This window comes from Mercenaria mercenaria, chromosome 14, assembly GCF_021730395.1.
Source record: "Mercenaria mercenaria strain notata chromosome 14, MADL_Memer_1, whole genome shotgun sequence".
Classification (NCBI taxonomy): Eukaryota; Metazoa; Mollusca; class Bivalvia; order Venerida; family Veneridae; genus Mercenaria; species Mercenaria mercenaria.
In genome coordinates this window covers 12,364,809-12,379,536 of record NC_069374.1, presented here as the reverse complement: position 1 = coordinate 12,379,536, position 14,728 = coordinate 12,364,809, and the positions used below count along the sequence as shown (strand labels likewise).

The following is a 14,728-nucleotide window of genomic DNA, read 5'->3' as shown; positions in this document are numbered from 1 at the left end:
TTTGTCCAGTCGTTAGAGTCAGAGGTAAGAGGTATTGAATTTTTTTCCAGAAAGTGGTATCAGAGAGGAAAGTGCTTTACATTTAATGACTCTAACGACTGATGCGAGTCTATAGTGTTCCGAAAAACTAATGTCAAATCAACTTGTGGTCCGACGGTTTTGCTTTCTTTAACATGGTGTGTGTATCTTCTATATATTGTATATGTTGTGAAAAAGAGGAAGAATAGAATAGTATTTAAATAAAGTGAAGCATTTTTTGACAGTAAAATCTTTTAATTACCAAATATCACGGAATTTGTAGGTTTCAGTCATTAAATCTGGTTATCCTTTGTTTTGTTAAGTGTATGCCTAGAGAGAAGAAATTAAGGACGAGTAACTTGGTAAACATGATTTTTTCCCCTTTATCGCTCTTCACAGTAGAGGCTATTTTTTTATATATAAGAACTTATTTCATGCGAAATAACATTTACAATTTTGTTTGATCAGAGTGACTAGATAAAAGAATAATTGATTAGTTGAAACTAACTAAATGTTATAGAACATTGATAATCGTGTCATGCAATCAGGTCTATATAAATTCATTCTTTGTTATTGGTTAGAAACAGTGGTTAAGAGATAATTTCACTGATTGCAATATGAAAAGTTATTTATTTAAGCCCCTTCTCGAGACAACACATAAAATACAAGAATATAAATAGTTTAGAAAATAAATCAAATATTGCAATAAATGCCATTTATCAGCACGCAATTAAAAAGTCAACCAGCAATGTTCAATTAACACATGTACCGGAAACGCGAGTAGGACCACAGAACGCTGCAGTGCCCCAAAATAGGAACCCTTATGTATGAGTTACTAAGTCCTACGTAGGAGATACTATGTCCTACGTAGGAGATACTAAGTCCTACGTAGGAGATACTATGTCCTACGTAGGAGATATTAAGTACTACGTAGGAGATACTAAGTCCTACGTAGGAGATAATAACTCCTACGTAGTACTTAATATCTCCTACGTAGGAGATACTATGTCCTACGTAGGAGATACTAAGTCCTACGTAGGAGATACTATGTCCTACGTAGGAGATATTAAGTACTACGTAGGAGATACTAACTCCTACGTAGGAGATAGTAAGTCGTACGTAAGACAAATTTAAATCTCTCTGCTGGCACCAGGACGCTTCCATAGAAACAATTAAGTGCTAGTTTCCGAGGTAAAGATTAGCCATAGACAGGCGGTGCAGACTACCTATCTAACCGTTGGTAACGCCTCGCACCGGCCACCATCAAATCCTGACAAAGTTCCTTCTCTGCGCTTATGGCTCAACAGAGTTTATTGTCTTGGCAAAGGCTGTTATATCTCACCCCGAAGAATTTACAGAATATTCGTGCGGCAAACCAATGCAGTATCCAGGCTTAGAAATAAGGATCGTAGACGAAGATGGTAAAATCGTTCCGATTAAGACAAGGGGTGAAATTTACTGTCGTTCACCTGTAATGTTTAAAGAGTATTTCAACGACCCTGTGAAAACTAAAGCCGCGAAATCTGATGATGGATGGTTTAGAACAGACGACGTCGGCAGAATGACTGAAAGCGGGGAACTGTTTGTTGAAGGTCGGAAATCTAATACTATCATTTCTGGGGGATTTAATGTCGCCCCTGAAGTTTTAGAAAAGGTGATGAAAAATTTCACTGGAGTGGAATCAGTAGCGATTGTTCCTGTTCCCGATGATATTTATTACCAAGTTCTATGCGCATGCGTCGTGAAGAAAACAGATAGAGACGTCACTGAAGAAGAGCTGCGGACGTGTTGTGTAAATTTCCATGCGGACAAACCAGGACTGTTTACAGTCTTGCCAAAATTTTATTTGTTTTTAGAAAGTTTTCCCGAAACCAGCACGGGGAAACTAGACCACAGAGAGCTTGAAAAGATTGCAACACAGCGATTCAAATCTATTTCCTAAATATTGAGTTTTACAAAAGGAAAATACACGTATAGATATGTAGACATTTCCTACTCCAGAAAATTGATATGGCGCAGCTGTATATATAATAAGCTTCTGAGCATAGTCGTCCGTTAAATATAACTAAAGAATCCAATGTGTCTTAAAATTATAGTGAAAGCTATTGGGCAGTTGAGAAATAATAAAATTTCAAATTTCTTCTGTATCTGATGATTTACTGAATGAATATCTAAAAGATTCACACCCAGCAATGATATGTATTTTGCAAACTGTTTAAAACATTATTTTATAATCAGGCATATTTCTAGAAGTTTGGAATATGGGTATTATTTTTACCTTGTACAAAAGTAAAGGTGACCTCAATGATCCTGATAATTGCAGAGGTATCACAATACTTAGCTAGGAAAACGTTTTACTTCTGTTCTAGATCTAAATGCAAGGCTGAATAAGTTTTTGGAAGATACATAATGTAACAATGTAGTTTGTGAGGAACAAGCAGGATTTAGGAAAAAAATATAATACTTGTGATCATATATTTTCCTTGAAACTCATAGTTGACATGTATTTAAATCAAGGTAAAAGGGTATTTTGCCTTCATTGACTATCGTTAGGCGTTCGATTCTGTTGCTGGAGTTGTGGCGTAACTACTTAGTCAAAACATAGAGGTAAATGTTTTAAAATTATTTTTGATATGTACAGTAAAGCAAAATCTTGTGTAAAAAACAATGATAAATTGTCAGAACTTTTTACAAGTCATACAGGTGTAAGGCAAGTGAGAATTTATCTCTTATCTTATTTCCTCTGTAATTGAACGATTTAAGTAGTTTTTTGTGTAATAAATACAATGGCTTACAGCATTTGACTGATAACGTTAAGCAAATGCTAAGTAATGATGAGGTAGAGGTTTATTTCAAACAGTATTTACTACTTTATGCTGATGACACAGTAGTTTTAGCTTAATCAGCCGAGCTTTGAATGCAATGTCAGAATATTGTACTTTATGAAGTTAAAGTGTAAATGCCAGTAAGACGAAAATTGTAATCTTCTGGAAGAACAAGAGAGGGCTTAGAAATGCTCCAGTTTTTCACTTTGAACATAATGTTTTAGAAGTTGTAGACCATTTTTCTTATCTTGGTGTACAGTTCTCCTTTAATGGTAAATTTGGTCGAACAAAATCATATTTGATAAATCAAGCTAGAAAAGCAATGTTTGCTGTTATTATAAAATCAAGGAAATTGTGTTTACATATAGATATGCAGATTTCTCTTTTTGATACAATGATAGCTCCAATTTTAATGTATGGATTTTAAGTGTGGGGAATTGAAAATTTAAGTTGTTTAGATAAGTTTCAATTAAAGTATTTAAAACCTATTTTGAATATGAAGCAGTCAACGACAAATAGTATGTTGTATGGTGAGTTAGGTGTTTTACCACTCTCATTACAATTTAAATGTAGAATTCTTTAATTTTTTTTTAGTAAAATTGTTAACTCTAAAGAAGGTAAAATATGTTTGACTTTGTATAAAACCGCATACTAGTATTTACTATCTACAGTAAGTGCTGTGAAATGTAGCTGGATTGAGTTTGTTTGTGAAAGCCTGAACAGTCTGGGACTCGTTTATCATTGGTTAAATCTAAGTGTTGAATCTAGTAATACAAAGTGTTAAAAACAGAGTCAGAGATCAATTTATACAGAATTGGAATAGCACAGTTCAGGATTCAAATAAATGCCTTAACTATAGAATGTACAAAGGGGAGTTTTTATTGAAAATTATTTTAAGATTCTACCAACTGATCTTGCTATCATGTTATGTAAATTTAGATGCACTAACCATATGTCACCTGTTGAGAAGGACAGATTTAGTAATATTCCCAGAGAATCAAGATATTGTCATCTCTATGCTATAATCTTTTAGGTGATGAATTTTTAATTGTAGTTATTAGTCTAATACAAGAAAGAAGCATATTGACAAGTTTTATTTTGAACATACAAATGCTGTACAATTTTCATTATTAATGAATAGTAATTGTAAAGACACACTGTTGAAATTGTCAATATTTTGTAAAAAGATCATGTTAACCTGTAAATAATCCGCATTCTATTTGTTTGGCCGGGTGGTGTTGAGTTTACCATCTTTTATTTGGGGTTTGTTTTTTATGCTTTTAGAAGGAACGTAATGTATGTTGTAAATTTTAGTAAGTCAGATTTTGATAAGGATGGAATACATAACATTTTCTGGTTAAAACAAATTGGATATTACAAAAATATTTTTGGTTATACAATAGTTGTCTTGCCATCTGATATATGTTACATTGCGTTATTTGTCATGCATGTCGCATGCCCTTATGGGCCCTGAATAATATCAATAAACTTGAAACTTGAAACGTAGAGGGATCGATTCTTTAAAAGTGTATCTGTCCAGTATACGTTTGGTGATTCTCCCATACGAAATAAATGAATTGTGTTTGATCTTGTTGCGTTTTAATAAAAAAAGTTTGGAAACACCTACTTTAGAAAATAATAAAATTCGATATTTATCTTAATAAATGGACATTTGATTGCAACTGTGTTCATGAGATAGTAACCTTTTCTTATTTTTTATGCCCTGGAGGTGGGCATATTAAAATCGCACCGTCCGTCCATGCGTACGTGTAAATTCTTGCTCGGGCTTTAACTCTGCCATCCATTAAGGGATTTTGAAATAACTAAGCATAAATGTTCATCATAATAAGACGGCGTGTAATGCGCAAGATCCAGACCCCTAACTCCAAGGTCAAGGTCACACATAGAGGTCAAATGTTAACAGGGTCTATTTCGTGTCTGGTCTATAACTTTGTCATCCATGAAGGGATTTTGAAATATCTTGGCTTAAATGTTTACCATAATAAGACAATGTGTCATGCGCAAGACCCAGACCCCTAGCTCCAAGTTCAATTTCCTACTTATAAGTCAAATGTTAACAGGGTCTGTTTCATGTCCGGTTCAGAACTCTGCCATTCATCAAAGGATTTTGAACTTACTTGGCATAAATGTTACCCATAATGAGACGTGACAAGCGCAAGACCCAGACCCCTAGCTCTAAGGTAACACTTAGTGGTTAAAGGTTAACAGGGTATTTTTCTTGTCCGGTCAATAACTCGGCCATACATCAAGGGATTTAAAAATAACTTGCAGAATTGTTCACTATAATGAGTTGATGTGTCATGCGCAAGACCCTGACGAACCCTAGCTCCAAGGTCAATGTTATCTTTTGAGAATTTGTTTCGTCTGGTCACAAAATGAGTGATACCTAAACTATTCTCGCATATTTTGCGCAGACAACTGTAGAACTGTAGCATTCTTGGGCACACTTCGGGGGCATTTGTCACTAATAGTGACAGCTCTTGTTATCTTAAACAATGACTTCTGAATTGTACATAAAACAATAATTTTCTTTCAAGATATCCAATGTTTAATCTTTTCTGAAATATTTTACCTTTGAATATTTACTTCGAATGTTGGAAATCCGCATCAAATTTATTTAATTTGCATGGTTAAATGAAAATGTAATGTTAAGTGTTTGCTCAGTCAGACTTCACCGCAAGAAGTGCAGTATCTGTTTACAGTCCACTTTTGTTTGGATGACCAGCACTTTCACTCCTGTTTACGTTGCATCATTAAGATAAGGTATGTCTTTTGTCATTTTTAGGGGCCGATTGCAAAGACATCTTGGAGAAAGATAGTACTGCAACAAGTGGTATATATGAAATAAAACCGTGGAAAACAAGAGAAAAAATCAAAGTCTTCTGTGATATGGAAACAAGCGGTGGTGGATGGACGGTTAGTATTTTTCACATTGATAGTTTACTTTGAAACCAAGAATGACCTTGCTTTTTATAAGTCAGTTTGCAGTTTACTGAGTCCCTTGCTGGTATACTGCGATATCTTAATAACTGCTAGGGGCTCAACGGTATGTTTACGGACTCATTTGGCAATTCACATAAGAGAGGAGCTTAAATGTAAGTTTATAGTGTCACTTACATGTAATCTACTGCGAAATGTAAAAATAAGATAGGGCCTTAACGGTAAGTTTATGGGGTCACTTAACAATCTACTGCGAAATGTAAGCATAAGATAGGGCCTTAACGGTAAGTTTATGGGGTCACTTAACAACCTACTGCGAAATGTAAAAATAAGAGAGTGGCTTAACGGTAAGTTTATGGGATCACTTAACAATCTACTGCGATGTGTAAACATAAGATAGGGGCTTAACGGTAAGTTTATGGGGTCACTTTACAATCTTCATATGGACTTTATTAACTACAACGTGTGGCGGCCGTACAAAGTCATCCCGTACTTTTAGTACTACTCGATGGTTTATATATTTTCTTGTCCTCTGGGATCACGGATTCCATCCAGTACTCAAGTATATCGATTCCAGTGGGTGTGCCTCTCGCGAACAGGTTCAATCTGGCGAGTCTTGTTTTTATTTTGCTTGGGTGCATCCCATGCTTCCAAAGGATTGTCTTGTAAAAGTAAGGGGCCTCGGTGGTCGAGTGGTTAAGGTCATTGATTTCTAAATCTTTTTCTGCTCACCGCCGTGAGTTCGAAATCTTGCTAGGGTGTAGAATTATTACATGTGAGGAAGATATCCGGCTTGCTTGCAGAAGATCGATGGTTTTACCCAGGCTAGCAGGGCGCCAGAAATAATGCACTAATTGGAAAGTCGCTATATGACCAAATCTTTGTGTCAATGTAATGTTAAACTTAACAAAAGCAAAAACAAACAAAAAATATCAATAGGAATGAATAAGTAAATCAATCAATCAATAAAGAAATACAAATGAGAATAATCTTATAAATTTTATTTTATATACGCATTTGGTGACATTCGATATGTCTATGATTATTTTATCCGTAGGACATGAAAATAAGAAGCGTCAGACTCGCCCGCACTCTGAGAGACATGTTGTTTTAACCATGACGAGAACTGACCTAGATTTTAACCATATATCAGTAAGAGCAGTCTGTCGCTTCTGACTATTGAGAATAAATAACAAATGCTGATTGAATGGGATAAGGCCGTGACGTTTATTATTATAATATCATTACAGAAAATTAATGAAATATCATGGCATATTGTATGAGATAGAAGTATCATGAAATGAAGCATGAAATGAAAGATTTCTAGCCAAATTGCATAGAAACAAAATAGGCAACGCTATGATGCTGAAGCTCTAAATTTATGATAAGTACACATGTACTAGACAATGGAAGGAGAATGCAAAATTGCAAATTCTGCTAGCAAATCCAGCTGCCGAAATTCCGAGGCCAAGATGCTCAACGAATTCTCAACATCATGATAATGGATTTAAAGGAAACAAAAATATGAATCCGGTGCACGTGCAAGAGAATATACAATTAGAATAAAACTGCCAAATAGATACCATATTTTGCCGTGTTTATGCAGAAATATATCAGCCACGATGTGAACAAAAGTCACGACTAACAATTAAAACTTAAGTGTTTAAAATGATTTTTTTAAATTTTTTATTTATTTATTTATTTATTTTTTTGCTCTTAAGAAGATGATATTTTGCAGCAAAATAAACAAGTCCGCTGCTGCCCGCGTGTTTACTTGATACAATATAATTATCATATTCTACAAAATAAATTATTTTCTTTACTGAATAAAACAAACAGTTTCTTTTGTTACACAACCTTAAAGTTTCGCTGAATCTATTTCATTTTGTTATCAGGACTCTTTCAAAGGGAAGTCGACTAACTGCGAGCCGGCTGCCTAACCCCTAACTCCTATTTATATATCTTTTTTACCCTCATCTTTTAGTTATTTATCTTAATTTGGAGGGCGAAGGGGGGAGGTAGTGATGTCCAAATGCTGCAAACAGAAAGGTGTCTCCACCCCCCGACTTCCTTGATCTATAACATTCGTTTTTCTGGTATTAAATGAAAATTGGACATGATACAGGTCTTAACATTTGGACAAATTAAATATACAGATAAATACTTAAATAAACTAAAAAAAAACGCTGAATTTCGTAGATGAAACACTTTCATATGCATGAGCAATATCTTAAACAATCCATAATGAAGCCTTCATATACATGGTGGCGAACGTTTGACTTCTTGGAAGGAATAATTGTCTTTATCCATAAAAGGCACTGTATACCGGTGTGGCAGTATGTGGCATGACCTGGTGTACTGGCGCTGAAAAATATATAACACGACAGCAGAATTTTTTCCAAAAATTGTTAGGGTGAGGAGGGTGGGTATTTTTATACATGAAGTGTCGACTTGCCTGCTTAGTTATTTGTGAAGGAATGAACCGGTTTGAAATATAAAATTGATCAAAACGACCCAACCCGTGAACCACTCGTGCGTGAAAGTGATTAATCGAGGCACGTTATATTATATGGACTGGATTTGAGTAGCAGAAGCAGAAATTATAGCTCATGCGTATCTACTGAAAAATAACATAGATTTATTTCTCAAGAGAACATAAATTCCTCTAATCAAAATCCGTTATGTTTTAACAATTAGTTTAAACTACTAAGATTTATAATGCAAGGACACAGTTCAGTACTAGATGGAGGTGGCTCTTTCTGGTTTTATCACTCGCTCTTATATCAATTTATTCTTATCTTGCAGGTGATTCATAACCGCTTTGATGGTTCAGTCGACTTTTATCGAAATTTCAAGGACTATGAAAATGGATTTGGTGACATAGCTGGTGAATTTTGGCTGGGTAGGTATAGTTGAAGCGCATAGCCTGCCTGACATGTGAGGTCTGCTTGGTATCTGATCCTTTGATGTGGAATTTCACACATCCTTTTAGGTTGTACTCCATTTAAGCTGTCTGAAATTATGCTGTATATAGAGATACAATTGAAACTCGATATCTCAAACCGGCTTTTCTCAGAATTCCGGCTATATCGGAGACATTTTCAAGTCTCGTCCCTATAGCACGTGCTTAAAATATCTTTCTAAGGTAGTTCTGCATGACTGATAAAACGGAAGAACAAATGTATTGGCACTACATCATTTAACAGAATAACGAAAACTTGTGCGAGGTCCAAATTTTTCTAATCAGTCTAGCAAAAAAGAATATATATATATATATATAATTAAAAATAATAAAGCACACGACCGTTATCATTTTTCTTTGCTAAATTTTCGAGGTTTATTCTGAGCTTTTGGAAAATCAGGGTTTAATCAAATTTTACATTGTAGAAAAAAGTTTGATCCGAACGTGTAGAACAACCTTAAGACAAATTTCTGTTATCGCGAGGTAAAATGTTCGCTCCCTTTGAATTTGAGATATTGAGTTTCAACTGCATTTGAGCCGCGCCATGAGAAAACCAACATAGTGCATTTGCGACCAGCATGGATCCAGACCAGGCTGCGCACCCGCGCAGTCTGGTCAGGATCCATGCTGTTCGCGAACGGTTTCTCTAATTGCAATAGACTTTGAGTGCGACCAGCATGGATCCTGACCAGACTGCGCAGATGCGCAGGCTGGTCTGGATCTATGCTGGTCGCAAATGCACTATGTTAGTTTTCTCATGGTGCGGCTCATTTGTTTTATTCATAGAGAGCTCTAATATCTTGAACAAAGTAGACTAGTAATAAGGCAATGTACATGCAAGTTCTGAAACTGGTTTCTGGCTACTTAAAAAAAATGTGTATATTTGTTTCTTATAGCATGCGTTGTACAGTACTCATCTGGAATAAAAATGCGTTCATTATTATTGCTTACGGATACACTTAATACATCGCAATTCACAAATTTAACATGTTCTGGTTTAAAAATTCAACATTTAAATTAACACCAAAGTATATATAACATTGAAATAATTCGTTGAAATTTTGTAGTTTGTCATCCTCCAGGGTATGTGTGGTTACAAATCTAAATTTGATTTCTGAAAAAGTATGATATTTATTTCTAAAGCCACTACATTTTTAAAGTTTTGTTTTACCAAAGTGGAAACCGGCAGACACTCACAAATGCAGCTCTTTGATTGGTCAGTTAGAAATCCTGCTGTCGTGTTAAAATCATGAATCACTTCATGTGAAATATACAGTTAGTAAAGTTTGATTTTCATTTAAACTATCTAGGCTTAAAGTACATTCAAGAGATTTCACAGAAGAGCTCAACCCAGCTACGTCTAACGACGACGGCAAACAATGGCGATATCGCAGAAGATGAGTTTGAGGAGTTCAGGCTTGAAAACGGAACTGAATATAGATTAAGTTACGCAGGTAAAGCTATGAAAAATAACAGAATAATAGAAAAGCACAAAACATGTTGTTACATTTGAATTCTATACAGCAACTACTGTTGGGAATGTTGTAAAGAGTCCGTTGCGTTATTCAGACTGACTCTATCTAACACAAAGAAAAGTATACCGACGTTTCTGTAGAGAAATATTATATATTACACAGTGTTGAGAAAAAAAAAACGAAATTGTCTGACAGACGCTTTATGCATAGAAAATCACCCTTTCTTGTCATTGATGTAGTTGTTGTTGTCAAAATTAGTCAGTAAGTTATTGACAAAAATATTACCTGAACTCTAGCTATTTTCCCGTATGTGCGTTACCAAATGCATTTATACGACAAATTCTGGTATGCAATAAAATTGTTTAGGATATTGTATTTTATTACACACTTATGTTTAAACTCCGTTAAGTTATAATGGAATATCAAACGTATATATATATATTATAGGAAGTGTCTAGGGGTACGGATCCGCACCTCTAGACAAGTCTGTTAGGGGTTTTCTAGAGGTACGGGCCTCCGTTTTTCTAGATATTATGGGTTATTTACATTTCAGATTTTGTTGAAAATGAAAAAAATAAATAAGACATCGTCAGTATTCACCTTAAACTTCAAAAAGGTTTACATATACCAACGTTCATCCGATTGGTTACATTTTCTTTCGAAACGTAAATAACCGAGGAACACCAAATAAATCACGAGGATTTGAATTGGCAGAAAAAAAGATTAAAGATTAAACAAAATAATGTTAATTTATGTTGTGAAAAAACCCCAACTATTTTTAAATGATAATTAACCCTTAGGATATTTATGTTTTCCACACATTTGAATGCCGTTACGAGATACAAGGGACGTTTTCAGAAATAGCTTCTTTTACTTAATGTCGGTTAATTAATTATTAAACAATCAGGTCCGTACCGATTATCATTATATCTTGTTAAATAACATAATAAATAGGTGAATAGTATTATGTCTAATGTTTTTCTGCTGAATTTCAAATATAATTCATTCAAGGGTAAGATTCACTCATTAATCTGTTATCAACAGTTTATTTCACAATAAACTAATTGGCACGGAACAGTGTATTCATTTGGAGTTCCTCGGTTATTTAGGTTTTGAAAGAAAAGGTTAACAATCGGGTGAACGCTGGTATCTGTAAACCATTTAGATCAATGTTTTAAGTGAATACTGACGAAGTCTTATTTGTTATTTCATTTTCAACAAAGTCTGAAATGTAAATAATCCATTATCTCTAGAAAAACGGAGGCCCGTACCCCTACTTTGAAGGACTTTGAAGTTATATTTTGATTATTTTAAGAGACAAACTTTATTGCATAAAACGTTTATGTTAATCAGCCAGATATAGTTTCTGCGTTGTTTGTTTCATTGAGGCGATATGAAAAAATAAACAGGAATTAACCCTTATCGTGCTGGACACCATTGATTCTGCCTTTGCGACTACACTGTTCGCCATTCAGTCAGTAAATATACTGTTCACCTGTTATCTTTTTAGTAAGCACTCCTTTTATCAGTTAATGGTACTGCCCAGATTGAAAGATGGACAAGTTCATTATAGAAATTTATCAGGGTAAAGGTTAAGTGGTCACATGATCAAGATGGACGTGTTTTCATGCCGCTCAGCAAATTTTGAGAAAACAGATTGGATAGTTTTATTTGTTATTGAAATTTTAGATTTTTTTTGTTAATACTGCATACTTAATACTTATTTTTCTAGCAATATGGGGCTCAGTTTGCTTACCCAATCTGTCTGGTATTGCATTCACAACCAAGGACAAAGACATGGATTATTCGACAGGTAACTGTGCTGTTGAGTTGAACAGTGCATGGTGGTACTTAAAATGTACGTCAGTCGACTGCAATCTCAATGGTAAATTCTGCACTCAAGGAGAACCATGTGACCACGGCAAAAACGGAGCGACTGGATACTTTTTCCGAAAAGACGACAAATACGCATTACTCAAGGCATCCAGAATGATGATCCGACGAAAAGATCGCTAAAGAAGATGGTCAGCCCGTTTGAACTGCAGACAGTTTACATGGATTTTCAAGCTAAACGTGGCACGTTGTTGTTGTTGTTTTTTTATTTTGTTTCATTTTTATTGGACTGCGCTGCGTAACTATGACGTTTTTTTTTAGCTTTTGCTAATGTGAATTTTGAATTATGGGTCCCGTAACCGAAGACGAGCTGGCCTCTGTATGTAATCCAAATAAAAAAAAAACGGGGGCTTTACTTTCAGGTCCAGACCCTAATTTTTAATATATGTTATAAATTGAAAATGATGTTACATAATTTGAATTTAAAAGAATGGAGTATGAATAAACATGCCAATATCATCTACGAAGGCACGCAGTGTATGACCATTTAACTTTATTATCACCTACGGATTTTCGGTCTGAACAAGGCACAACAGGGCAAAATTTAACAATCAAACGTTATAATACCTAACCGTAAAATCCTGTCCCTGTGTCTGGGGTTGTGAGGTAACTCATTTACACAAACAGGAATTTATGTTCCGAACAGTTAACTAAATGTGACAGAGACTGCCGTAAATGAGACTCTGTGTATTTTCGTTGATTTTACTAATGATGAAAAGAAATAAAACTGCCGTAAATCGAAAAATAAACGTTTGTTTCGTACTTGAAATATTAAAAAGTCCAATATTCCTTTTCATAAGACAGACTTTTAATTCAAATTAATTTCAGACAATGAGAAAAAGTATGGTATGGTGGCAATAGAAAATGGTACTCGATATTATTAGATAAGTTTTCGAAAGGATATGTTGCCTTTTTCTAAATATGTTGCCTTGTCGTGGAAAATTTTAAGCCCTAGAAAAAAAACGGCACCAAAACCTTGTTGGCCGCCCTGCTTTAGACATTTTCTTCTTTTTGTGTATATTTTCTCACATGTCAATATGGTGAGACCAAATGTTGCATTCATTTTACATATCATTTTGCCTTGGAATATTCTGTTGTTTTTAAATTGTTTATATAGACGTATACAAGAAATAAGTGTCATGATTGCTGCATAGTATTTTCCTGTGTTAAGACGAATCTTGAAGTTATTTATTCAATTTAAATACTTTTAAATAATATTTTAAGACTTATATTATAAAACACAGGTAAATTGACCGACTTTATACAAAATTGTTAAAAAATGTATTTCATTAATTATATGCAAGTACGGTTTAGATTATTGTTAAATTATTCTCATAGACGTGCATGTGTTCTTAAAATAAAAGTATCAAACTGTCATTTCTTGTTTTGGTTAGGGCCGTTTTTCAATAGTATTTCAGTTATAAAACAGCGGACAGTTAACCTAGTAGCCAGTCTTTCTTGATTCTGTAGCTGTATTAACATTTCTTCCGCAAGTAACTGCCAACTTCTCTGCATGAGTCAGAGGTGGAGCACGAACGATTTCAAATCGTCACGGAGAATATACACACTAGAAAAGGTTCGACTTAACGACCCGTAGATCTCCGCTGTCCCTAATGGGCTAGTTTTCGGGCAGTTTTAATACAGTTAAATTCCCCTATGAATCAAGTAAAGTATCCTCGATTATTGATATTCCGAACTTCTCTCAAAACGTGTTACAACGTGTTGAATAAAACCGTTCTTTGGTATTTCTGACGTACATGTATGATACTGCCAGGAAATTGCAAATGCATGCAAATTTACATTTGTTTTTCTCAAATCCTTTACTTATCCTTATACGGCATACATTTTGGCAGGACGGTCCATATATCCGTAAGAAATAATTATACTGTAGCTATTTTTCTGGCGCAAAAACAGGCTAATGATACACGAATATTACATTATTCAACATATAATAATAAGTGCAAGCATTTTGCACTAAATTAAAGGCTCATAATGCCACTTTTTCCATTATGAACAAAAATGTATCAGTTTCCTGTTAAATCCCATTTAACATAATTGTTTTCTCTAATATTTGTCAAAAGTTTGAATATTGACGAGCACAGTAGAAAGTTTTATTGAATCTATTGTTTTTTATTACCTCCCTTAACTGTAAAAGTTCATGTGCAGTATTAAAAGTAGGGCGTTTCTAACCATGTAATTATACATATCTTTTATATGGATAGCTGTTTCATCTGTGTTTAACATAAAATTTAAAGCTTTATGGAATTTGTAGAAAAAGAAGTGAACAGAAATTAATGTCGGTAAGGTTATGATAACGTCTTTAAGCATTTTTTTCTCCATAATATTGTGTTCGATACAATACTTGTGTAAACACTCTGTCTTGAAAAAAAAAACACTGCTTTAATTAACATAGAAAGGTGAAAGAAATGCATCATATACTTGTATAGTACAAGTATGACAGATCAAGTACGGCCATGACCAATTCCTTATTAAGTAAGTAAACATAGCCATCTTCAAAAGTGTCGGCAATAATTAACATTACATTTTGTGGTTAAAGTGTACAGCTCTTCTACAGTGTAATAGCCATAATTGAG

At 34.4% G+C, this 14,728-nt stretch overlaps 2 protein-coding genes across 2 annotated transcripts; both read left to right on the top strand.

The window, feature by feature from the left end:
• The first annotated feature begins 1,300 nt into the window (after nt 1–1,300).
• On the top strand, nt 1,301–1,960 carry LOC128548096 (3-[(3aS,4S,7aS)-7a-methyl-1,5-dioxo-octahydro-1H-inden-4-yl]propanoyl:CoA ligase-like). The gene has a single exon (XM_053522478.1). The coding sequence runs from the start codon at nt 1,397–1,399 to the stop codon at nt 1,958–1,960; it is 564 nt and encodes a 187-aa protein (XP_053378453.1). The 5' UTR covers nt 1,301–1,396.
• A 319-nt stretch (nt 1,961–2,279) lies between these two features.
• Nucleotides 2,280–13,018, top strand: LOC128548095 (ficolin-1-like). The gene is made up of 6 exons (XM_053522477.1): nt 2,280–2,343; nt 5,650–5,780; nt 8,610–8,706; nt 10,077–10,220; nt 11,974–12,126; nt 12,963–13,018. The coding sequence occupies exons 1-6, from the start codon at nt 2,280–2,282 to the stop codon at nt 13,016–13,018; spliced, it is 645 nt and encodes a 214-aa protein (XP_053378452.1).
• The last annotated feature ends 1,710 nt before the right edge of the window (nt 13,019–14,728 follow it).

Coding starts and splice junctions, on each gene's coding strand:
- LOC128548096 (XM_053522478.1), top strand. CDS start 1,397: ATGCAGTATCCAGGCTTAGAAATAAGGATCGTAGACGAAGATGGTAAA.
- LOC128548095 (XM_053522477.1), top strand. CDS start 2,280: ATGGGTATTATTTTTACCTTGTACAAAAGTAAAGGTGACCTCAATGAT. Junction 8,707..10,076: donor AGCTGGTGAATTTTGGCTGG/GTAGGTATAGTT, acceptor TAAACTATCTAG/GCTTAAAGTACATTCAAGAG. Junction 12,127..12,962: donor AGTCGACTGCAATCTCAATG/GTAAATTCTGCA, acceptor AATTAATTTCAG/ACAATGAGAAAAAGTATGGT.